Source organism: Mus musculus, chromosome 1, assembly GCF_000001635.26.
Source record: "Mus musculus strain C57BL/6J chromosome 1, GRCm38.p6 C57BL/6J".
In the NCBI taxonomy this organism is placed as follows: domain Eukaryota; kingdom Metazoa; phylum Chordata; class Mammalia; order Rodentia; family Muridae; genus Mus; species Mus musculus.
Window position 1 is genome coordinate 33849401 of NC_000067.6, and position 26759 is coordinate 33876159.

Genomic DNA, 26759 nt, shown 5'->3' on the forward strand with positions numbered 1-26759 from the left:
CAGGCTGATAGTGGTGAGTCTGATGCTTGAGCGTCTCCTATCTTTAAAAATGATGCCCCAAAGAAAAGGCTGAAGAGATGGCTCAGCGGTTAAGAGCATTGACTGCTCTTCCAGAGGTCCTGAGTTCAAATCCCAGCAACCACATGGTGACTCACAACCGTCTATAACGGGATTCATTGCCCTCTTCTGGTGTGTCTGAAGATAGCAGCAGTGTACTCACACATATAAAATAAATAAATCATTTTTAAGAATTCTTAAAAAAAAAAAAGATGCAAAACTGTGACATAAGGCAACACCTTCCCTGATTTCTGACCCATTTTTCTCACCCACCTCCTTCTGTGAAGGAGGTTACCTCATAGGTGACTTCAGGTCCCTGCTCAGGTGTCACTGTAGAGGTCGTGGGACCTGGGAGAATGGAGCTGATAAACACGGTGAACTAATGTCTCACGCAGTAGCCAACTTTATTCAGAGCATCAGACAATTTGTACCCTGAGGGTTAAGAAGAGTCGCATGAGTAAAGTCCTCATGAGTTCAAGCTGCATACAATCACAAGGACAAGCTGCACATGGCAAAAACATGTTTTCCCATAGAGGAACATAAAGGATAGTTTAAACATTTAATTGGGTAACAACAGCCAGCAATAATGAGTAATCAAAGTAACTCACTTTTATTGGCTACACTTGGCTGGAAGAGGAAAACACAATTCCATGTTTGGAAGAAGCTGAGGTCACAGGACTCTTGTTTTCTTGGGGCACACTCATAAGCACCTAGAATTCTCCTCACTTGGCTCCATTCCTGGACCACATTCTGACCATGGACTACAACAACTGTAAGTTGAAATGAACTCTTAACTCCTCTAGTTGTTTCTGGTCATGGTGTTTTCTCACATCAGTAGAATCCCTAAGACAGAAATTGGTATTGGGTTCATAAGATATTGCTCTAATGGACTTAATCATGTTGGGAGGGATTATTGAAGGACTTCAGAGCGCTGGGCTGAAAAAGCTGTTAATACTCAAAGCTTACCCGGCTGTCCTGGGAACCTGGAAGAGAGGCTGAGAACCACTTGGAGAAGGGAGACCTGGCTTGTGCAGTCTTAGAGTGTGAGAGTTCTTCAAAGACTCTATCAGAGTCACTCCTGTGATATTTTCAAGTAAGAATGTGTGGTTCTGGTCAGTTGGGGCTGAAGAACTGTCTGTGGTTAACAAAGGAGCAGAACCACTAAATTGAAACCTTTGCTTTGCTGGGGGCAATTGATGCTACTTAGCTGGACCTAAGAAATCATTGATTAAGAAGAAACCAACAGGGGGCTGGAGAGATGGCTCAGTGGTTAAAAGCACTGACTGCTCTTCCAGAGGTCTGAGTTCTATTCCCAGCAACCACATGGTGGCTCACAACCACCTGTAATGGGGTCTGACACCCTCTTCTGGTGTGTCTGAAGAGAGCAATGGTGGTATACTCATGTGCATAAAATAAATAATAAATAAGTCTTAAACAAAAGAAGAGACAACATCAATGAGGATCACAAATCTTAGAGTGTTTCCTCAGTATTGGTACACAGAAGCTGTGGCCCAGTGGGACCAAGGCTGTACCTTGTTCTGGCAGCCAAACTTGGTAATCTGCAAGAGTCTCCCAGGTGGTACTGGTTCTGAAGGCACGAGGGGGTTATTACTGTGACAAACATGGATTGATCCTGAAAGCCTGACTTGGGCCTCAAGGGAATGAAGAAGGTACACAGGTATGGAAAAGCCGGGATTGGTGTGTGTGTGTGTGTGCGCGCGTGCGTACACACGCACGCACACGTGCACACACGCACCTCAGCGTGTTTATTATGCACAGCTAGCTTCTGTTGGGGTTCTCTGTAGGGAATCAGTCTCAGGTTGCAGTCACCTGAGAGGAGTAAGCTGCAGTTGCTAGTTTTTGTTGTTTGTTTGTTTTTGCACATAATAGTTCATAAAGACTGTGTTAGGGTTAGAGGAAGGTTTTGTCACATCTTTGAGCCTTACTAGTAGGAAGGTTTTGCCAATTCCCATGGGTATGAGGCAGAGATCCTTGTCAATAATTCACATTTACTGGGGACTTCACCCAGTCCTTACATACTCAGGACTCACCCACTCTACATACTCAGGAGTTCACACATTGCATACACACTCAGAACTCACACTCCTTATACACTCAGGAGTTCACAAACTCAGCATTCACCCACTCCTTACACACTCAGGAGTTCACACACTGCTTATACACTCAGAACTCACTCACTCCTCACACACTCTTTACACACTCATGAGTTCACACACTCCTTGTCTACCCAAGAGTTCACACACTCCTTACACATTCAGGACTCACACACTTCTCACACACTCAGGACTAACACTGCTTACACACTCAGGAGTTCACACACTCCTTATACACCCAGGACTCACACTCCTTACACATTCAGGACTCTCATACTCCTTACACACTCACAGCTTCCTCTGCTCTCCACAGTGTCACGGAAGGCAGCTGAGGCTTGGCACCATAAAAGGTCAGGAGAGGCTCTTGGTGAAGACGAGAATGTCTCAATGTGTTGAGGAAGCCTCTCCCTAGGAAAAAAAAATTTTTTTATGCCTGGAATAGAATACATTATAAAACAAAGTGAACCATAAGAAAGTGCATTAGTTTTCAATGGAGTTAAATTTTATTTAATTAAAAGTAGCAAATGTCACACAATTCACTTCATTGTGAGTATTTGTTTTGTACAACTGAACTATTAACCAAGCAGCCTGTACAGTGTAGTCCCTGGGTCCCCTGCACTGCACTTTAAAATCCTCCTTCCCAAGCTTCAATGTCACGTTACACACTCAAGAAGCAGAGGTTTGCTGGGCATGGTGATGCACACCATTAATCCCAGAACTTTGGAGGCAGAGGCAGGTGGATCTCTGAGTGTGAGCCCTGCCTGGTCTACAGAGTGAGCTCCAGGATAACCAGGGTTACACAGAGAAGCCCTGTCTCAGAGGGGAAAGGAAGGCGTGGGGAGAAAAAGAGAAAGGCATAGCTTCTCATTGCAAAGTAGTCAGGGGACCTTTTATGAAGTGAGAAGTCTTTGAAGAATGTTTTATTTTTTGTTGATTTACAAAATGGCATTTTCCATGCCATAGTTAAATTGGTATTTTTATTCCAGTTAATTTTCCTTCTGCTACAGTGGAAATAAACAGGTCAAAATTAAGCAGTTTAGCATCATGGCTGACCAGGCACGATATCATGTCCTACGTGCGCTTTAGGTGATTTATCTACTATTACACATCTGAATCTAGTATGTTCTGGACAATGGATACCGAGGGGTGTGTCTTCCTCATAGACTAAGAGACTATTATAAAAATCAGCGCATGGAATTAACAAACAAAGATGGGATTTTAGACTTTCAGGGGCATGTTGGGATAACTGAATACGGAAAAGGCATTTATGTTTTTGGTTTTTTTCTAGAATCCTATTTCACACATTTTTGGATCACAGAATAACTCAAACGGTTTAACGTTAAGTCATCATTACTTGGTTAGCCATGGTATTGGTAGACGTGTATTATTTCAATTGTATTCTTACCAAACAGGAGCTTGCTAAAGCCCCTCCCCACCAAACAAAAGCCATAATGAGGAGTCACTGATAGTAATAATTTGAAGTGTTTGTTGAAGACAACGACTGATCTGGAGGGTGGATGTTTGTGTTGCTATGACAAGAGCTGATATCATCTTAAGTTAGTTTACAGGGAAGTATTCGGGGCTGTGAAAGATGCATATTTCCAAAGAAACCATATTGCATGCTTGTTTGACAGACATTCTCTGGTTAATTAGTAAGGGCTCTGCATGCAGCTTCAGCCAGTCCATTACTCCACCAGGAAAGCCATGGCTACTACAGCCAGTCCTTGATGTGTCTCAAGTTCTCCAGCAAATTCCAATGTTTGACGGAAAACCAAGCATGTTTTATTTTAAGATACCTATAAAATAAAAAAGCAAACTTGTATTAAAGGAAGGAGCTGTAGCTATTAAGACGTCCCATGAATTGCTTTGTAATGTAGAGGAATCCAGCATAAAAAAAAAAACAGTTAAAGTACTTTAAAAAAATTTTTAAACAATTATTTATTTATCTCATTTATTTTATTAATTAATTTTATTTTTAATTTTCAAATTTTTATTTGAAATAATGAATTGTATTAGCTAAATTTTAAAACAAGGTAAAATGAGCCCCCCCCCCCATGTCAATCAAGCATTTGAAAAAAATTATCACCCATCTGTATAACATTCTTCAGTGAGGTTTATTGGTTGCCTATTGGCTAGCAGGTCCTCAAACCTGGCTTACCTGACTCAAAGCCCAGAAGAGAGGGAGGTAGGGAGGTGACCTTCAGAGCTTCCCTTCCCTTCCCTTCTCCAAATCCAATCCCTCAGTCTCCTCCACAGCTCTGGAGCCAACCATCTGCTGTGGCCTCCCTTCCCCTTTTCCCCACCTCCAGCAGATCACACAGACCTTCTCCTACAGAGTGTCAGCCTTTAGCTCCCTCAGACACTCAGTGGGAACCGCTGGCCTCTGCCACGGAAGCAGGCAGACCAACTTCAGATCCTTCCTCTCTTCCATATCCAACTCCCAAGTCTAATTCCCAGCTCTGTAGCAGACTATGGGCTACGGCTTCTCCTCCCTCTCTGCCCCCATTCCAAGGGGACTAAGTGGATCCTGGTGGAACATCTGGTTTTCCTCATGTGGACCCCTTCAGCACACTTCTAGCCCATCTCCATGGAAAATGTTACAGCTCTGAGGGAAAAGGTTTTCCTGGTGTTAGAGCTCTGAAGGGAAAGGCATCCTGGAAGTCTGGATCAAGGAATACCACAAAGTCACACTGTACATCAAACCTCACACAAACACAGACACACACAATAAATGTACTGGGAAAGACACAAGAGGGTGGCTGCAGTAGGAGGCAGGCTTTATATAGACAGGGTTTCTTGGGGGTAGTTTTGTCCAGGGTGAGGATTGGTGAGCTTGAGGCTCATCTTGGGGGTCCTTAGGGGTGGGGCCTGAGTTCTCTGCACCTCAAGTGGATTACATCTACCCCTAAATGTCAGCTCTCAATATAAGAAATGAATTCTAATCCCAGCACTTTGGGAGGCAGAGAGAGGCGAATTTCTGAGTTCAAGGCCAGCCTGGTCTACAGAGTTAGTTCCAGGACAGCCAGGGGAACACAGAAAAACCCTGTCTCGAAAAAAAAAAAATTATAGTCCCGGGAGACCACACCCACAGGATCTCAGAAGCAGTCCCTATAGGCAACCCAAGCGACTACACTCTCCTAAGACAAGAAAGAGCAACAGAAACCAAGGAATGAAACACCCACTCAACAAAGACAAGATCAGATACCATCACCTAGAATTACAATCATCCCAAATCCAGATGGCTAAACTTCAGTGCAAAAACAGAATCAATTATTGCCAGGACACTGTCTTCACTACAGCCTCACCACACGCCTCAGCATGCCTTGAATATTCCAACATATAGCTGGAGCACAAGAAAAAGACCTTAAAATATCTATATGAAAAACAGAAAATCAACAATCATTGGTCATTGACATTTTTCAGTGTCAGTGGTCCCAATTCTCTAATAAATAGACACATTAAAAGAATGGATGTGAAAACGGGATTCATCTTTCTTCCTCATCCAAGAGAAACATACCCAAACTTCAAGGGTAAACGTTACCTCAGGGTAAAGATTTGAAAAAGCTCTTCCAAGTAAATGAACCCAGGAAGCAAGCTGATGTAGCCATTTTACTATCTAACAAAATAAACTTCAAAACAAGACTAACCAGAGAAGGACACTACATATTCATCAAAGGAAAAATCCACCAAAGGAATATTGCAATTCTTAATATCTGTGCACCGAACACAGGGAACCCATGTTCATGAAAAGAAACACTACTGCAGCTTAAATCACATATTGATCCTGACACAGTGATAGTGGGAGACTGCAATACTCCATGCTTACCAATACACAGGTCATCCAGAAGAAAAAACTAAACAGAAATGCTGAAGCCAACTAACACCATAAATCAAACAGACCTAATAGATACTTACAGAATATTTTACCCAAATACAAATAATATACCTTCCTCTCAGCAGCTCTTGGAACCTGCTCCAGCATTGGCCATATACTTGGACACAGAGCAAGTCTCAACAGGTACAAGAAAATTGAAATAACATCCTGCATCCTACCAACCACTTACTGGATTAAAGATGAAGAACAAGAGAGACAACAGAAAGCTTACAGACTCATGAAAGACTAAACAACTCTCAACTGAATGAAAAATGGGTCAAGACAGAAGTTAAGAAAAAATTAAAACACAATGAAGGCAGTTTTAAGAGGTCTGGTCTACATTTAAAGTGGCAAGAGATCTCATACTAGTAACTTAACAGCACACCTGACAGCGCCAAAACAAAAAGAAGCAATCACAGCCAAGAGAGGTAGACAGCAAGAGATATGAAAACTCGGGGCTGAAATAAATATAATAGAAAAAAATGACAAGAATCAATGACAGAGTTGGTTCTTTGAGAAAAATCAATAAAATCCCTTATCCAAATTAACAAAATTAGAGACAGGGGAACAAATCAGATACTGAAGAAGTCCAGAGAGTCATAAGGACATACTTTAAAAACCTACACCTCACTAAATTTGGAAATCTAAAAGAAATGGATCATTTTCTCACTATACCACCTACCTAGGTTAAATCGGGATCAGATATCAGTTTAAACAGATCTAAAATCCCTGGGGAAATAGAAGCAGTCATTTAAAGTCTCTTAAACAAAAAAGGTCTAGAGCCAGATGGTTTTGTTGTTGTTGTTTTAAGATTTATTATGCGGGCCGGGCATGGTGGCGCATGCCTTTAATCCCAGCACTCGGGAGGCAGAGGCAGGCAGATTTCTGAGTTCGAGGCCAGCCTGGTCTACAAAGTGAGGTCCAGGACAGCCAGGGCTATACAGAGAAACCCTGTCTCGAAAAACAAAACAAAACAAAAAAACCCAAACAAACAAAAAAAGATTTATTTATGCATATGAGTATACTGTAGCTGTCTTCAGATACACCAGAAGAGGGCATTAGATCTCATTACTGATGGTTGTGAGCAACCATGTGGTTTCTGGGATTTGAACTCAAGACCTCTGGAAGAGCAGTCAGTGCTCTTAACCTCTGAGCCATCTCTCCAGCCTGCCAGATGGTTTTAGTGCAGAATTCTATTAGACTTTCAAAGGAGAGTTAACCCTCAAATTATTCCAAGAAATAGAAGAGTTAACTCCAATACTCCTCAAATTATTCCAAAAAATAGAAACTGAAAGAACAGTGACCAATTCTTTTTATGAGGCTACAAATACTCTGATACCCAAACTACAAAAAGACCCAATGAAGAAAGAGAATTACAGACCAATTTCCCTTATGGACATGAACACAGAAATTCTCCATAAAATATTTGCAAACAGAATTCAAGAACACATTAAAAAAAAATCCACCATGCTTTTTCCAGACTTCATCCCAGAGATACAGAAGTAGTTTAACATAGACAAACGAGTAAATGTAACCCACCATCTAAACAGATGGAAAATCAAAGGCCACATGAACATGTCATCAGATGAAGAAAAGGCCTGTGACAATATCCAACACCCATTCATGGTAAAAATCCAGGAGAAACTAGGGCTACAAGGACCATTGCTCAGCATAATAAAGGCAGTTTACACCAAGCCTATAGCAAACACCAACTTAAATAGAGGTTACTCAAAGCAATTCTATTAAAATCAGGAACAAGACAAGGTTGGCCACTCTCTCCATACCTATTCTATATAGTAGTGGAGTCTTGGTTAGACCAATAAGATAACTAAGAAAACCAATGGGGTTCAGATAGGCAGGGAAGAAATAAACATAACTTTATTGGCAAATTATATGATAGTTTTCATAAGTGAACCTAAAAAGGAAACTCCTAGAGCAGATAAACATTTTCAGCAAAGTAGCAGGATACAAAATTAATACGCAATATCAGGACTTGGGAGGCAGAGGCAGTAGGATCTCTGTGAGTTCAAGGTCAGCTTGGTCTAAAGGATGAGATTCAGGACATACAGGGCTACAAAGAAAAACTTTGTTTCAAAACCTGCCTGCCCCCCAAATTAACACAGAAAAGTGAGTAGCTTTCCTGAATACAAATGACAGGGAATGAACTCAGGGAAACAACACCTTTTACAATAGCCTTAAGAATGCAGAATATCGTGGGGTAACTTTAATCAAGCAAGTGAAAGACTTGTATGATTAAAAAAGACATCGAAAAAGAAATTAAAGAAGATATCAGAAAATAGAAAGATCTTACATGCTCCTTGATCAGTAGGATTAATATTGTGCAAATGGCTATCCTACCTAAAGCAATCTACTGATTCAATGCAGTCTCCATCAAAATTCTAGCACAGTTCTTCACAGAACTTAAAAGTACAATTTTCAGCTTCATATGGAAACACACACACACACACACCAGGATAGCTAAAACAATCCTAAATGATAAGAGGGCTGCTGGGAGGTATAACTACCTCCAATCTCAAATTGTACTACACAGCCATAGTAGTAAAAAACCATAATGTTTACATAAAGACAGACACATTGATCAATAGTATAGAATTGAAGACCCATCAATACATCCACACATCTATGAATACCTGATTTTGATAAAGCCAGAAATACAAGTTGAGTAAAAGGCACCATCCTCAACAAATGGTGCTGGGCTAACTGGATGTCTCTGTATAGAAGAATGCAAATATATCCATATTTATCACCTGCACAGAACACAAGTCCAAGCAGATCAAAGACTTCAACATAAAACCAGACACACTGAACCTGATAGAAGAGAAAGTAAGAAATAGCCTTGAACTCACTGGCACATGAAAAGATTTTATGAACAGAACATTATTAGCACAGGCACTAAGGACAGACAACAATTAACAAATGGGACTCCATGACACTGAGAGGCTTCTGTAGGCCAAAGGACACCATCACTGGGACAAAGTAGCAGGCCACAGAACGGGAAAAGATTTTTACCAGCTACCCATTTGATAGAGAGCTAGAGTCAGGAGCATCAGAAGTTCAGTATGATGCTTGACTACTCCCTAAGTTCGAGGCTAGCTTGGTCTACATCATATCCTGCAACGGAACACAAAAGCAAGAGCAGTAGAACCGTATCCTCAAACTGTCTTGATATTCCATCTCAAAGCCCATCTATTGAAGAGACTCTCTGTTTCCCAATGCCTGTTTTTTGACACCATTGGCTTGTCAAAGATCACCAGTCGAATGGTTCTCACCAAGAAGACAAACAACAACAACAGCTGGTGGGGATGTTAGGAGCAGGGAACTCTGGTGCTGCTGGTGGGAGTGTGAACTGCTGCCGCTATGGAAAGCCATAAAAAGGTTCCACAAAAGCTAAAATGTAGAACACCTGTCTGTTTCAGCCACAGCAGCCCTGGGATACACCTGGAGGATTCCAAGTTAGCACTGCATGGAGGGACTTGGACATCCTTTGTGTCGTTGAACTATTTGCAATAGTTACAACATGGAGGCAGCCTAGATGCCCATCAGCAGGTGACTTGATAAAAGAAAATGTTGTACACATATGTAAGCTCTGTCCAGCTGTAAGGAAGAATGAACCTGTGGCACTGGCAGAAAAACTGAAACTGGAGGTCATTATGATACGCAAAGTAAGAGACTCAGAAGTCAGTGCACGGGGCATTTTTCATGTGCAGAACCCAGATTTAAATTCATAAATGTGCATATTTATGTGGGACATGAAGATAGGGTACTGTAATCTGGAAGGAAGACTTGGAAAGAGGTAGGGAACAGGAGGGTAATGGAATATGTGTCACTAAAGCAGGAAGGGGAGTGTTTGTGGGGCAAAGGGGGGCACAGCAGGAGGGGGAGGGGCTAGGTGGAAAGGCAGTGAAGAGTTGTGAGCACAAGTATGAAAAATGTCACAATTAGACTCACTTCTTTGTATGCTTGTCATAAAATTAATGTTTTAAAACACAGAAAAAGTCGAAGTTTATGAAATCAAGTGGCTTTCTAAAGTCGACAGAACAGATTTTCCAACCAGATACCCTGGCCCCACATCAATAGCTGTGATGGGTGATTTGATGTATCAGCCACAGTTATACCTAATATCTGTCAAATTTCTGCTTAGGTACTTCCTTGAATGTATTTTAAAACTTAAAAATCATTACTTGAATGAAGCAGAGTGTCTCCTCCTATGTGCATATGGCCTCTTTCCAAAAAGTTGAACACCTTAAAGACTCATGTCCTCTGAGGAAGAAGAAATATTGCCTCGAGATGGCCTTCCACTCTGACTCCAGCATCCGGTCTTCTCTGGCCTGCACCTGGCCAGCCTGCATTTCCAGCTTGCCACCCCTACTGAATGATCACATATCTTGAGAGGCTCTCTCCTCCCCTGCTCTCTCTATACATAAATACTATTTATATATATCCTATGGGCTGTTCTTTCAAGAGAGCTCTGTGCTACAGTTTGTTACACAATGTTGCCGACACTGCTGTCTTTACTGGGGTGGTGGAACCTTCATGCGGTGGAGTGTAATTACTGGAAGGAGGCTAAGTCATTGGGGGCACCACTCCTGGAAAAGATCCACTTTGTTCAGTATTGCATGAGAAGAGTCTGGTCCTGGATCTCTGGATTCCTGTCTTGTATGTGTTCTTGGCTGTGGGACCTCCCATTACTGAAGCAACCCCCAACCAGAGTACACATATAGGTCTTCCAGATTTTAGACTATCATCTTATTAAAATCATGAGCTGAAGAGAACTTATACACTTCAGTCACTAAGCATCATTCTTATTGTAACAGGGTCCCAGACTTTAGCTCACCGAGACCTTAGCACAACTGACTCCATGATGGAAGAACCGTTCAGCCTGTATAACTCAACAGGTAGACAGTGCCACCTGTCAAAATGAAAGCAAAGATATAATCCGTCCAAGTCCTTCATTCTGGGAAAGTCTCTAACTGTACTAACCTTGCCTTTTGGCTTCTCTAGTTCTGTTTCTGACTAATCGTTCTTGTTAACTGAAACCTGTCAACCCAGGACACTTAACAGCTCACCTCAGAAAAGGCTTGGGGCTACACTGGGACCTCGAACACCCAGTGTAGTTGAGTTTTTGGTGGGCACCCCAGAACAGTTATGGTAATAGGACTAATACAAAAAGAAAAACCCGGTACTGCTGCTATCCGCTGGTCCCTAGTCATATGGTTGTGGCAATTCATTCAAGTTCTTCAGGTTTTAGGGTCACTGTTTCCAAAATAATAAAATCCCATTGGACCGGGGTTTCTTAACTTCAGTGGTGACATGGGCAGATCTTTGCTGAGTAGGATGAGGTTCAAGAGAGAGGTTTTCCTGTGAATTGTAGGCTGTTCAGTGGCACTGCTGTCTGCTGAATGCCAGGAGTGGTACCCAGGTGTAAAAAACAAAAGCTCTCCAGACATTTCAAAACATCTGCTGATGTAACCCCCAAATTACTGATACTAGAGACTCTGTGTTCCCTGCCAGAGGTTTCCATCCTCCTCCCTGCAACACCCCCCCCCCCCCACACACACACACCTCCCTGCAAGCAAGCACTATATGCAGACAGCTGGTTTCTGTGCTGTGTCCTCCTGCAGCAGCCCCTCCCCCTCCCCTAGCATTAGAATGGCACGGCCTCTGTGTCTCCAAAAACCAACAGCGAACACTTCTGATAACTCTCCAGGTGCCTGTCCTTGAGACCTTAGAGAAATAACAAGCTCAAGGGAGACCATGGAAAAAGTAAAAGGTAAACAGAGGTCAGGTCACAGATAGTTACGATGGGCCATCAAATTAGTCATTGAACAGACACCCACTAACCCCCCCCTCCCGCTTCAGTACTATTCCACCCTCCACTCCCCTTTTCTGTGAATATTCACTCTATTTCTCCTAACTATACTGTATATAAGCCCAATGTTTTCTGGATTCAGGGTCACTTGCCAGCATTCAGTGAATGCTAGGTGGAGAACCGAGTTCAAACTTGAAAATAAAAGACTCTTGTGCGTTGCAGTGGACTTTGCAATTCTTGGGCTCGTCTGGGTTTCTTGTGGACGCAGGGCACAACAGGAGCAAGAGGACAAAAGAACCATTGACCCTCTGTCTAAACCACATTGTATGATATCATTTGTTATAACATAAGCATAAGAAATATTCTGTTAGAGACAGACAGCTTTGAGAATTTCAGGCGAAGGCTCTTAGGTCTTCAGCATGATTGTCCAGAGGTGATGACCTAAGACTCTGCAATCCTACAAATCACTTTTAGTTCATGTGAGGAAGAGATGAGAACCAGGGAAAGACCATGAAGACTGGAATCTGTGAGTTCTTAGCAATGCAGTGGCAGGCAGCAAGAAGGCAGGTGTGGGATAAGAACAAACGCATTCTTCAAAAAGGAAGAGAGAGAATGTAGCTCTTCCTCTCAAAGACAGGTAATGTAGACAGAAAACAGCTGTCCTTTCAGCTATCATCATCTGATTATCAACCAATGACAACCTGTGCTCTGTACTGGGCGCCAGACATAGCCACACAGAGGATGGCATGGTTGTTAGACTCTGAGTGCCTAGGGATTACAGGCTTCTGAACCTCTGTTGACATAGATGAATATATGTATGTCCAAAAGATACATTAGATATATATATATATGTGTATATGATGTAGAGTTATATATGTATATGTGATATAGCTTTATATACATATGTGTATATGTGTATGATGTAGAGTTATATATATGTGATATAGAGTTATGTGTGTGTGTGTATGTGTGTGTGTGTGTATGCCAGATAGAAAAAGTTTACATGTGCCCCAAAGGCACATGCATTAAATACCTTGTCTCCTGCTTGGCATTTTTGGAGAGATGTTAGGAATTCTGGGAGTTTGGGCTTCATGGGGTTCTTCTGGTTATTGAGGTGTACCTTTGAATGAAACTGGGGTATCGTGATCTCTTTCTCTTACTTTTTTCTGTCAGGAAGATGTCTCTTCCTGACTGGACCTCTCAGATACTGGGATGGGTTCTGGCAGATCTCAAAATCTTCCCAAATTTACCTATCTCAGAGGATACTAATGTCTCCTAGGTGAGCGTCTAGAGAAAGCCAGTTGGCAGATGCAGCAGAATAGTGTGTTGTATGGAAGACAGTGAGGGTTTGAGAGACACATCACTAGGCTCGACTCACCATCCTGAGAGTTCGGAGCTTTGCTCGCGTTCGGCTTCTTCGTGCAGTTGTTCAGCTTCTGTCCTATCATCCGTCTGATTGAGACGTCATCCGCACTGGGAAACACCTGCTTCGTTACTCCTGTAAGAAAGAGATCACAGCGGCACACACAAGCACGTCGTGAGGAGTTTGCATCCTGTGAACTGAGGCAAAAACATAGCTTTGTCTCCGTTTTACAAAAGGAGTTCAAATCGTCATGATGTATTTAAGCAGATGAATACGGTCATGTTTCTAAAGCATAGCTGAACCTCACAGAAAGCGATGCTATACATAAATCATGTATGTGTGTCGTTCTGTGACATCAGTCAGCTTTAACTCGTCTGCTAGCTATGAACTCCATGGTTTTATTTTCTTTGCTCCAAACTTTTAATAATTGTTTTATTCATTTTTAATATTACTCAAAACAAATTGATCACTTATTAAGAAACAATAAGTAAAGAGCTTGGTGAGAGAGTCTCTAACATTTTTTTTTTTTTTTAGATATTTGCACAAAACAACAAAAATTGGGAAAGGTAGATCATTTTAAAGGAGACTCACTAATTTTAAAACTACATGGCTAAAACTATCTTTCTAGAAACAAACAAAACATAAGGGAACTAACTAAGAAAGAGAAAGGGATACAAATTGTTACTGACATTTTAAAACAGTGACATTGTTATTTTTCTGAAGCTTTGAGTTTTTTTTTAGTCCAAACTTCTCCATTTTGGACACTTTTAGTTCAGTATCCAATTTTTCCCCCTTCTGAGACAAGGTCTTATGCAACCTAGGCTGGCTGCTGATTCTGCAGTGGAGCCTAGAATGACCTTGACCTCTGAACCCTCCCTCACCCATCTCTCAGGGGTTGAGATTACATGTTCACACCACCATGCCCACATTTCAGTTTTCTTATATTTTCATGTTTAACAATATTAGAATATTCAATTTTTTTGCAAAAAATAAATCTGAAACAGACAAACAAAAAAAGGACTAAAAATAATAATAATAACCCAACTGTGAATGGTAACATCATTTCATGTTCATGGGAAAATACAATGTAATCAAACGATCACCTATGATTTCTTGAACTTCATTCTGATTCATAGCTGGTTTGACAACCTTGTCCCTTGAAGTGGAGGATTTTGCCCCCGTCAGACTGTGTGTGGCCATGTACTCATTCGTGTAAAGTACTTGCATTAAATCATTAATAAATTTCTGAGGCTTGCTCTTATTACAACGGGCAATCTGCCATCTCTCAATCGTGAACTACAAAATAAGAAACGATAACTGAGATTAGAAAAAGAGAGGATACCTGGAGAAATAAAAATGCTAATTAAGACATATCGAAAAACAGCAATGCTCTAAGGTGCTATTTACCTTTAAGGTATTTCGTACCTTTAGTATATATTTTACATCTCAGAGGAAAAGCTGCTTTTATTCCCCCTGATTTATTTGCTTTTAGTTTTCTTTCTTTCTTTTTCTTTTTTTGTTTTTGTTTTTTTTGTTTTTGTTTTTTTGAGACAGGGTTTCTCTGTGTAGTCCTGGAACTTACTCTGTAGACCAGGCTGGCCTCGAACTACGAAACCCGCCTGCCTCTGCCTCCCAAGTGCCTGGGATTAAAGGCGTGCGCCACTACTGCCCGGCCTTGCTTTTAGTTTTCTAAACTCGGTGTCTGTTCCACAATTATTAACTTTCATCTTTAAGATAAGATGATTCTGTGTGATAGGATTCTAATGGTAGGGACCTAGTCTGTCTAGACTTTGTCTGGTGGTGGCACCCCATTGCTTCACCCCTTCCTTTAGTTTTTATGCTCAGTGGTCTCCAGAGAACTAGAGGGAAGATATTCCAACCCACCTGCTTCTCACCAGGATGCTGCTCTTCCTCAGCCTTCACGGAACTTGGGGAGCTGGAAGTAGAGTTGGAATTACTGCACAGAGAGGCAAACGAATCTGGGGAGGAGTTGTTTGTTGCTCTCCAGAGAGTAGACGCTGGTGTGGACACGGCTCCTCCACTCTTAAGGAGGGTCTCTGCCATTCCAACCAGTTCTTCAAACTGTGTGACTGCCTGAGGTAACACTGGAATGGCAACAGAAAAGTAGCATTTTACAAACACATTTGGAGCATTGCATTTTTGTGTGTGTGCGTGTGTGCTGCAAAGGCATCTAGAACTTTTTATTTCCTGTAATCTGCTTGATAATGAGTTTTGAAACACTGGTTATATTTGAATGTCTATGCCTTACTTTGAACTAAAAACAATGTTTCAAAAGTTGGTTCTTCTCTAACTGCTAGGACTGTGCTTTGAGGACATGGGAGCTCTTTAGTAGTGACATACTGTTATCAGTCACCTCCTAGGAACCCACCTTAGGCCTATGTAAGTGCCACGATATATGGATTAACCATGGATTAAGATAAGGTTTGTGATTGTTTAGCCAGGGAGCCAAATTTCACCAAACTAATAATTCTGTACTGCTGCAACTCAAACCCATGTTGTCACATATTAAAGATGAATTTTGAAGATCAACTCACTTATTGTTTCTTTGTTATTGGAAAGTTACATATTCAAAGTTTCATGGGGCCCTGCAAACCAGCCTTTTTGCTATAGCTTGTTTGTTTTCTAAGGAAGAATAGCTTATGGTTGGAGCCAGAAGAGACCTTGGACTCTGCCTAATTTAATTCCTCACTTAGTGGTTGAGGGTGCTGTTTGTTACAGCAGGAAGCCCCCGAGTTCCTTTTCGGGGAGTATCTTTATCAGGCATATTGTTGAACTATAATCTTTACAATAACCGGTGATGTAGTCAAGTCAGGACACACGTGCTGTGTTAGCAGGAAAATTTAATACAGAAAAATCTCCTTGCTTGCTCTTTCAGGAAGGACTTTAAGCACTCCCCATGTGCTGCTGCTTAATCAATCAGCAAGTCTGTACTGAACAGGAGCAAGGTAAATCCTTGGACTTTCCTAAAGCAACAGAGGTGTGTGCTAAAGGTGGTGAACCCTTGAGAACACACCTAGGAGTTTACACTATGAGGTCGCTAGGAGTTGAGCCCTCCACACCTAATAGTCTGAAGTAAGGTTGGACACAGACAGAAATCATAAAAACCCCACTGACTAATGATAGTGTTCAAACACACGGGCAGTGAATAAACCCATCACACTTACGTAGTGAAGCTTCAGGAAGTCTTTGGGCACCAGAGCTCTGGGGAACCTCCCAGGGATCAATATTCTATGTACAGTCACAATGATGGTGGAACAAAGTGTCCATCCTAACAGCTTTATATTGGTAGCCTAGACGCTGCTTCCTTTCTATTCTACTTCGCATTGCTCCTTCCATCCTCCCCCCACCCAAATGCAACTGTGACTATAATGGGTTTCAACGAGTTCTGTGAGTTTTGTTTCTTCCTAGCAAGTTATGAAAGGTAGGGGAGGTATGGGAAAAATTTTCAAATTTGTACTTGGTGTCAAGTTTGGGCAAGTTTGCCATTCTGGAGGCTAGCTTGTAGACCCAAAGAAATAAAACTGTATAGATGTCATGAAGACAAATGAAGTATGCTCTGGCTTTTATATGAAACATCACTGAAGTTTCATTTGTTGCGTGGCTGGACCCCAGCTGGTTGTGGGAACTTTAGGAGGTGTGCCTAGTTGGAGGAAGTGGCCCCACAGCACATGCCTTGAACATTATACCTGGTCCCTGGTTCCTGGCTGGCTCTCGCTGCTTGTCTACTCTGACATCAGCCACTTCTCCACCCAAAATACTCCCACACTCTAGGCCTTCAAACAGAATCAGACACCCACACACTTAACCCTCTGAAACTACAAGCCAAAGGAAATCTTTCCTTCTTTAAGCTGATTATATTAGGTGTTTTGTCAGAGTAACAGCAAAAGCAATTAGCACAGGGATCAGACCTAGGCTATAACAGGGAAGGTTGGACTCAGTGAGGGCAAGATCTTTCTCTGAGATGATCAACACTAAGCTGCAAGCAGGGGACAAAACAGGAATTAAAGAGTCACAGAGAAGGAGAGAGGCCATCAGAGACAGAGGTACACATGCTCTCTGCACTTGAAGACCTGAAGTGCCAACGATGGAATGTAGAGAAGATGGAAACCGACGTGAAGTGGGGCTTCAAGGCTCTTTACCGGTTTCTCTGATCACAAAGGATGGGCATCGGGCTATGCCTTTCTCATCTGCACGTTCTCATCTCTGTTGGTGTTCACTATGCTACAGAATTAGGGCATATTGCCACACAGTGCTGTGTCCCAGCTCTCCTTCCCATTAAGGCCGGCAGGTGAATGTCTTAACCTGTTTGATTAGCTCTTCTTGAAACGCATGGACTTTGAAGTCTAACTTACATCGTTAAAAGAAGAAATAAGGTAAGGAAAGGGAATGCGTTTGAGCCAGGAAGTTTCTTCATGGCCTTGTAAGAAAGTCCCTTGCTTTAGATGTGCACAAGTTTTGTTTGTTCTAGAACTCAACATGAGCAGCTTCCAAAACACACCTTCCACTTTGCATTTTGATCTTCTTTCTTTGTTTCTTCTGCATCTAAAATTCATTCACTCTGTGTGTATAATCAGTTACTTTTTTGTGTGTGGCTAACTAGTGTTCCCCTCCCCTGCATTTTAGTCACTGTGATGAGTAATCGATTACCTGTTGATAAACTGTTTGCCATTAGAAGACACAGTCGTGCTGCTGTCTCTAGTCATGTGATGTTGAAGAGTCTCAAGAACATAATCGGGCCACCAGGTACAAATGCTCTCAAGGCTATGCTAAACTGCTCTGCAGAGACACTTTCCAGACGTACAACACCCTCATGTAAGCCCTTTTCCTTGAGTCAGTAAGAAAAGGTGTTAACACGTGTTAACAATTTTACCTTTTTTGGCAGGTTAAAGTTCCGAGGTTAAATATGTGTGCACTTGCGTTTTGATTATTGGAACTTCTTTCACGACTGATGTGTCTGAGCACGGGATGCCAGTGTTTGGTCGTTCCTTTGCTTTGCTATGACATAGGGCCTCATGCAGCCCTGGTGGGTAAGCAATAGCCTGATCATCCCCCCGCCCTCTTTAGTTTATTATGAACGTATAGGGCATTTATAGGATGCTTATAAGAATGTCTAGTTCAGTAGCTCTCAACCGTGGATTGCGACTTGTGGTGGTCAAATGACCTTTTCACAGGTGTCACCTAAGACTGTCAGAAAACACAGATATTTACATGACAATCTGTAACGGTAGCAAAATTACAGTCACGAAGCAGCAAATTTTATGGCTGGAGGGGTCACCACAACATGAAGAACTTTATTAAAGGGTTGCAGCATTGGGAAAGTTGAGAACCACTGGTCTAGTGCATAATGGTTTAGCTACTGTTACTAACTCCTTTAAATTATGAAGCATTTTAACATTTTCTTTGCTTTAATTCAAGGCTCTGTTTTGCATACCTTGAAGGTTTAGTCCCTGGATGGTAGACCAATCATTGATCGTTGACTGTGTCTTGAAAGCTCTTTCTTGTCAATGAACTAAGGTACTGGTGGACTCCTCATGTTTTTTCAAAACAATTACTTAACATTTTTTTATTCATGCATATGTGTGTGTGTGTGTGTGTGTGTGTGTGTGTGTCTGTGCATGCGCACACATGAATGCAGGTACTGGTGAGGGCCAGAAGAGAGTGTCAGATTCCCTGGAGCTGGGGTTACAGGCAGTGAGTTGGCCTGGTTTATTTGCTAGCAGACATTATAGCTAATTCTGATCTCATACTGTCTACATGCCCACTCCATTGTAAATACTTCATCTGCTTCCTGTTGTTTTTAACAAAGTCTCAAACGTTCGATTCTACCAATCAAGACTTGGGAGTCATATGCTGAAGTGAAGCCTGCTAGCTCAGAGAGGCAGGGAAAGCACCCAGCTGACCTCCCTCCTCAGCTGAAGTCCTAAATTAAAAAAAAAAAAAAAGCTCTTCAGATTAATTTAAGGATAGTTTGGTCAATTATTAAAAGCAAAAATAAGGGTTGGATGTCACTCAGTTGGCATAGCGTTTGCCCTGATGCACGGGGTTCCAGGCTGCATCCTCAGCACTGTATAAGAACGGATGAGGTGCAAGCCTGAATCCCAGTGTTCGGGAGGCTCAAAACTAAAACTGACCATTGGTATTTTGATGGAAAAAGCAAGCTACTAGCCTCTTCAGGATGAATTGGCATCTTTTCTTCTTTTCTTTGACTGTGACATGCCTCTCAGTTTACACAGGCTTGTATATTTCTCAGTTGTATGTTTTCTCTCACATCCCACACATTTACGCTGGGGTGATTAGTCAACACTTAAAGCTACTTGTAATCGATAGGAATCAGTTCTCTATTTTTTCTTTCCTGTCTATAATAACCAGTTAAAACCCAGCAGCACTAAATACTGATATATATTTCCTACCCTGGATTTATTATTATTTTATATATTTTATCTCTCCCTTTGTTTGTGTGTGTGTGTGTGTATGTACACAAGTGTGGGCATAGGAAGGCAACATGTGGGAATTAGCTCTCTTCTACCATGTAGGCTACAGGGATGGAACTCAGGGCTGCCAAGATGGCAGATGGCAGGAGCCTTTACCCACTGAGCCATCTCGATGGCATCTATTTATTACTTTTTAAATAAAATAAGGTTTAATGCCCAGTGTTCTTCCTCTCTACCCTCCCCACTACCCTCCCCCTCTCCTGATTACTCACAGAGGCTCTCACGTTAACCCATTTCCTTGTTAGGTATGGACTAGTCTTTATAATCTTAAATAACTGTAACATACATATGTAACTATTTCTTGACTCTTTTGGATTAGAGAACTTCATCAATGTCATAAGGCAACATAGGCCCCTTTACATTCTTCCCCTGACACAGGAACACACAGAGTTCGTATATATAGACACAGCCACACTTCCCTCCACTATCCTACATTTTCCAGCAGGACTGCTAGTTTAACCAGTTTCTGGATACCGTATTTTTCTTTTCTTTTTCTGGGACTACTGTCTCATATGGGGGAAGCACATTCTACTTTTGGCTCTAAAGTAGAAAGCATGTAGTGAATATTTTTGAGATTTTATGTAATATTGTTATCTTACCCTTCTACTGGGTTCACAGTTTCATATAGAATTGTTACTTCCCTTTCGATGGTTAAAAGTATGGCTCAGCCCCCATAGGAGCTGCAGAGTCCCTGGTGAGTCAGCTAATGCCATTTTGATTCCTGTCCTTAGCCTCTGACGTGCTTGTTCGGTTCTGTCTGAAGTTTCACAATGTTTTGGGCAACTACTTTTAATTCATTATATTGGGATGCAAGTGGTTTTTAATCTTATTTTTTAAAGATTTATTTTATGTATGTTAGTACACAGTTGCTCCCTTCAGACACACCAGAAGAGGGCATTGGATCCCACTAGAGATGGTTGTGAGCCACCATTTGGTTGCTGGGAATTGAACTCAGGACCTCTGGAAGAGCAGTCAATGCTCTTAACCACTGAGCCGGCTCTCTAGCCCGTGGTTTTTAATCTTATAAAATGTTTAATAATATGCCTATATTTAAATGCAAATTTCATTAAAGCTAAAATCATTACTATTCATATCTGCCAATCAGTATTTATAACCCAAAGTACAATTTACTATGGGGGAATAGGCGTTTATCTTTACTTGTGCTGCAAGGAATCGATCCTGGCATTCTGTGAGTGTGAAGCAAACCCTCGGGCACCAAGCTACACCCATAGCTCAAGTTCATAAATGGATTTGCTCTCAGGTGGCATCTTCTGTTCCAGAAATGTACACCCTTTAGTTCTAGAAAGACACTATGAATTCTTTTAAACATGGCTTCTAGTTTTTTAAGGGTTTTTTGTTTGGGTGTTAAGACTAATTCTGTATTGGCTTAGTAATGTTTATTTCCCTTTTATTTGTCTTCTTGCTCTAATATCCATGATATTTTCTTAACTTTCACTTCCAGATAGTCTATTGCGATTCTAAGTTCTAGTTCTTTGAATATTCCTCTTGAGAATCACTGCTCTTGTTTCAGGGATACAGATTCTTTTCTTAGTGGAGTGGTCTTCGAATACCTGCCTTCTTTTTTATTTCCTGGTTCCCATGCCAGAACATTTTTGTGTATTATTTTATTTTTACATTTTATGTATTCTATTTTGTATGTGCACGCATATATGTGTGTGTGTGTGTGTGTGTGTGTATACACACATGTGCCTTAGTGCACACGTGAAGGCCAGGGGAAGACCTTGAAGCGGTCAGTTCTCTCCTTCTACCACGTGGCTCTGGGGAATCAACCTCAGATCACAGGGCTTGGTGACGAGAGAATTTATCCTCTGAGCTCTCTCATTCCTCTGTGCTAGAATAGTTGCTCAAGTAACCATACACTCTTTTTCTTAGATGTGCCCACTGGCCCTGAATCCATAGCTTTGATTGGCTTCTCTTGAAAGAAAACCCCGGCTTCTGATGTAGTCCAGAAATGACAGTGTACTTAAGAATTTGTGGTCTGGATGAGTCTTTGTGTAGGATTTTCTTCTGGTTTTCATGCTACTAGTTTTTCATGAGTACCATTCCTACAGCTTTCATCAATTTGTCAGCATGGTTTCGGCTTATTTCGTTTTAATCTGTCCCCTGCTGTTCTTCGCAGCTCACCACAGACTCAGCCATGGTATTCAGCATTTCCACTTGCCCGGGTCAAGTCAGTCAGCATTTATCACCTGCATGTCCGTTTCTATGATTACATCAGCATCATTTACGTGTGATCTTCTCTAGAGTTTTCTTCATCCTTGTGCTTCTGTCTATTTTAAATGTACTTTTGGTAGCATTTCAAGGTGGGAGGGGGATTATAAGATGTTGACATTAAGCTTTCTGAGACAGTTAGGTGCTGAGGAAAAGTGTAATTTATGAGTCTTTACTGGAATCTCTTTTGTTGGAAGACTTGAGCTTTGGATGGACTCTGTTCCCTGGCTATGTAGTCACTCGACAGATTGGATACCACAAACTTCCTTTTGCATTGCACTCGCTTGTCACTTGTATTGGGTGGGTATGCTTGAAGTGGTACACACACACACACACACACACACACACACACACACACACACGAAAGGGGGGGGGAGCACTCACACTTGCCCTTCTACAAGGTCGTATATATCCCACCAGCAAGCAGCTCTGATTCTAGTCTAGAGAGTATAGCTGGGAAACTTACTGCATCTATGATAGCATGCAGTCTCTTATTAGGGAGTTATTAAATCTTCGTCACCGTGAGAAAAATGTCTGACCTAAGCATCTTAAAAGGAGGACAGATTTGTCTCAGCTCACTGTTTCAGAGTCTCCACCCACAGTCAGCTGATTCTGCTGCTTTTTGGCCAAGGCAGAAACAAGGTGGCAGGCAGGTATGGTGGGAAAGAAGCTGCCTACCTCACGGCAGCCAGGCAGCAGAGAGAGCAACAGGGACCAGGACACATACACCCTCAAAGGCACAGCTTCAGTGTCCTGTGTGCTTCACCCACTAAAAGTGTGTCTTATTTAAGGTTTCTATTGCTATAATAAAACATCACTGAGAGAAAGGAACTGGGAGGGAGAAGGGCTTATTTTACGTTATAGCTCATAAGTTTATCCTGAAGGGAAGCAGAGGCCACGGAGGAGTGCTGCTTGTCGGCTTGCTCTCTGTGGCTTACTCACCTGACTAGGTGTGGCACCACCCATCAAGAAAATGCCCCACAGGTTTGAGCACAGGCCGATCTAGTGGGGGCATGCTCTCAGTTGAGTTTTCTTCTTCCCCAATGATTATTCTGGCTTGTGTCAAGCGAACAGAAAACTAGTTGGTACCTAGCCTATTCAGCACTCACCAGTGGAATAATAATATATTGATGACGTTAAAGTTCCCCTGGTCCGGGGCTGGTGAGATGGCTCAGTGGGTAAGAGCACCCGACTGCTCTTCCGAAGGTCCGGAGTTCAAATCCCAGCAACCACATGGTGGCTCACAACCATCTGTAATGAGATCTGACGCCCTCTTCTGGAGTGTCTGAAGACAGCTACAGTGTACTTACATATAATAAATAAATAAATCTTAAAAAAAAAAAAGTTCCCCTGGTCCAATCACTTCTCAGTAGCAGTACCAGGTGCAAATGAAGCTTTCAACCCACAAAGCTATTTGAGGCTGCTCTATATCCACACTCTAAGAGTACTGTGCACGAAACTTGAATCTTCTGGTGTCTTTCTAGTTCCCAAGCATAGCTTCACAAGGAGGTCAATTATGACCATGCTGTTTAAAATTGTAAATATTCCCCTCCCACAACTCCCAATCTTTATCACTTAATTTTTTTCCATTGGCTTTAACACCATCTAAAATATTAAATAATTTGTTATAGTATGTTTCTTTTCATTGTGTCCCTATATTCCTTCCACACAGATAAATAAATAGGCTTACACATGAACACTGGTCCCATGAGAGCAGACCATTGTTTTTCAGCAGATTGTTTTAGGTTCTTAGAACAGTGTTGAGATACAACATTGCAGGAAGAACACTGCACCAGGCTCTGGCAGCTCCTGACTCTCCAGCTGCCCACCCAACAGACAATGTTGCTACGTTGTTTCTGCTGTTACATTCTGGTGGCAGGGAGAGAGGAGCAGACAGTATTAAATACATAAGAAAGAGAACCAATGCATAAACATCAAAGGGGAAAGAGAGACAGAAAGGGGAGGAAAAAAAATCCCTGGGGAAAAAAACTGACATTAAAATTCAGATGTAAGGAGTCTAGGAAGAGGTGAGTTTGGAGTAAGACCTCAAGTAAATGATGGTTCAGTCCACAGAGGGACCGGGAAGAAGATTCTGAGCAGATGGAATGGGGAGAACAAAGATGATCAAGATTAGCTGATTTCTTAGAGGGAAAGCTGGTGGACCAGTAAGACTGGATCCCACCAAAGAGAGCATAGGAAAGAAGCCAGAGGATGAAGGGGAGTATACAGATCTCTCAAAAACACAAGAAAGAATTTTACTTCTCCATGAATGAGTAGGGATTCACTCATGGGGAACAATAGCAGTTACGGGGAAGAGTGACGTGAGCCGACTTTTGATTACCAGAGCTGTGCTAAGACCGCAGTGGTTAAGAGGAAGATTGCCAGCAGGAACTTATTAGGAGGCAGTCATAAGCATCTGTGAGCTGAGTGCTCTTTCAGAAGTCTTGAGTTCAATTCCCAGCAACCATATGGTGGCTCACAACCATCTGTAATGAGATCTGGTGCCTTCTTCTGGCCGCAGGCAGAATGCTGTATACATAATACATAAAAAAAAAAAAAATCTGTGTGAGAGATAATGGTAGCTCAGAAAAGAGGAACAAAATGTGCCAAAGAGATGGCAGAGTGGTTAAGAGCACTGGCTGCTCTTCCAGAGGACTTGGGTTTGATTCCAAGCACCCACATGGTGGCTTATAACTGTCTGTAGCTCTAGTTTGGAGGATCTGATTTCCTATTCTGGCCTCTGTGGGCACTGTGCACATACGATACATAGACAGATATGGAGGCAAAACACCGTTACACATAAAATGATAATTAAAAAAAAAAGTAAAGAGTACCAGTAATGGTTGTGGGAAAAGAGATTGAGTTCTAGAATGATTTTGAAGGTTAAAAGTGAAAGCAGTATCAAAACAGAGGATAGATAGATAATATTACAGATTTTTTGGCTTGAGAATTGAAACCAAGATAAGGAACGGGGTCAGGAATGAGGCTTGAGTTGTATTAGTGATGGCTACAAGCCTTCCAGTTTGCAGCTGAACAATGAGTTGGGGAGGTCTGTCCAATGTCAGACCCCACATAGTGTTTGCTCTCTGTCTAATCACAGAGTTTTTAAATCCTGAACTTCCAGGCTCAGATTTCTGTCTGCAGTTAGTTAGACTTTCCGTTACTGAGAGAAACTCCATTTAAGGGAGGAAAGATTCATTTTGCTTCACGGATTTGGAGGTGTTGGTGCCTATGATTAGACAGAGAGCGAACCCTATGTGGGGACTGACATTGGACAACTGCTTCAAATCTTCAGTACCCTTTAGCTGTCTTCAGACACCCAGAAGAGGGCGTCAGATCTCATTACGGATGGTTGTGAGCCACCATGTGGTTGCTGGGACTTGAACTCAGGACTTCAGAAGAGCAGTCAGTGCTCTTACTCACTGAGCCATCTCGCCAGCCCCCTTGTTGTCAGATTTCTTAGTAGCAGCATCTGACTAAGGTGAGACAACATCTCAAAGTTGTTTGAATTCGCATTTCTCTTGTAAGCAAGGATGCTAAACACTTTTGAAAAATTGGTTATTGGCCATTTGTGTTTTCTTTTGAGAACAGTCTGTTCACCTCATTAGATAATTTGTAGACTGGTAGTTGGTTTCTGTCATATCTACTTCTCATTGTGTTTTGTGAATTCGTTTTATTATTCCTCTGTCTGAAATACAGTTGGTAAGGATTTTCTCCCATCCCGTGGGCTGTGTCTTGGCTCTGTTACAGCTTGATTGCTGTGCAGAGCCCTTTCCTTTTGATGCATTCCTACTGTACACTAGCAAGGAACTCCCAAGAAAAAGAAATTAGTAAGATTATCTTATTCATAATCTCTCCAAAAAATAAGGTAACTAAGAATAAACTAAGCTAAAGAAGTGAAAGAATGAAAACTTCAAGACACTGAAAATATAAATCAGAGAAGACATTAGGCAGTGGAAAGACCTTCCAAGTCCCTAGATAGGGAGAATTAATTTTAAAAAATGGTTACATATCAAAATTAGCCTACAGATTTAATTGTAATACCTATTTAAATTCAGATATCATACTCATGTATCTAGGGGAATATAAACAATACAAATATTCATATGGAACCAGAAAAGATCTTGAATAGCCAAAACAATCTCAAGGGGAGATGGGTTCAGGCATGAGAGCAGTTAGAACATGAGATCTGAAGCAAGGATGTAGAAACAGACTGATGATCTGAGGCCATCTAATTTTTGGACAGAAATGGCAAAAAAAAAAAAAAAAAAAAAAAAAACCAAGAAAAAAAAAACATGCTATTGGAAAAAAGACCGCACATTCAACAAACGGTGCTGACAATATTGGATTCTACCCCAGGACAGCGAAACTGGATTCTTACCTTTCGCCTTGCACAAAAATCAACTCAAATACGGTAATTTAAAACCCCAAACACTGGCATTGCTACAGGAAAACAGAGGGAATGCTCTTCAAGGTATCACCAGGCATTTCTGAATAGCGCCCTCCAGTGGCCAAGAACTAGTCCCAAGAATTGGCAGGTGGGACTTTTGCAACTTTTTTTTTCCCTCTCTTTTATTTTCTTTTTGAAACAGCATCTCAACATAGCCAAAGATGACACTGAACTCCTGTCCTCCTGCCTCTGTCTCCTATGAGCTGGGATTACAGGTGTGTCACCATGTCTGACTTAAAGAGTTTTTCCATGAATAAAAGGAGAAAAATAAGGCAGAAAATCAAATGACTTAAAAGCTTTTTTTTTTATTTATTTTCACATTTTATG

At 41.6% G+C, this 26759-nt stretch overlaps 1 protein-coding gene and 1 long non-coding RNA gene across 3 annotated transcripts in view; both read right to left on the minus strand.

Moving 5' to 3' along the window:
* Window positions 1-2651: 2651 nt before the first annotated feature.
* The window catches only part of Bend6 (BEN domain containing 6), a 55882-nt gene continuing 31774 nt past the window's right edge, over window positions 2652-26759 (minus strand). For both annotated transcript variants that reach the window (NM_001310484.1, NM_177235.3), the window contains 4 exons: window positions 15123-15343; window positions 14342-14534; window positions 13254-13373; window positions 2652-3967 (listed from right to left, as the gene is read on the minus strand). In NM_001310484.1, coding sequence (NP_001297413.1) covers window positions 3954-3967; window positions 13254-13373; window positions 14342-14534; window positions 15123-15343 — 548 coding nt within the window. In that variant the 3' untranslated portion in view covers window positions 2652-3953. The remainder of the gene's footprint in view (window positions 3968-13253; window positions 13374-14341; window positions 14535-15122; window positions 15344-26759) is intronic.
* Window positions 23686-25356, minus strand: Gm38471. Its single transcript, XR_373298.2, has 2 exons — window positions 24324-25356; window positions 23686-23851 (listed from the first exon to the last, which is right to left on the minus strand). It is a non-coding gene; the product is annotated as a predicted gene, 38471 (long non-coding RNA).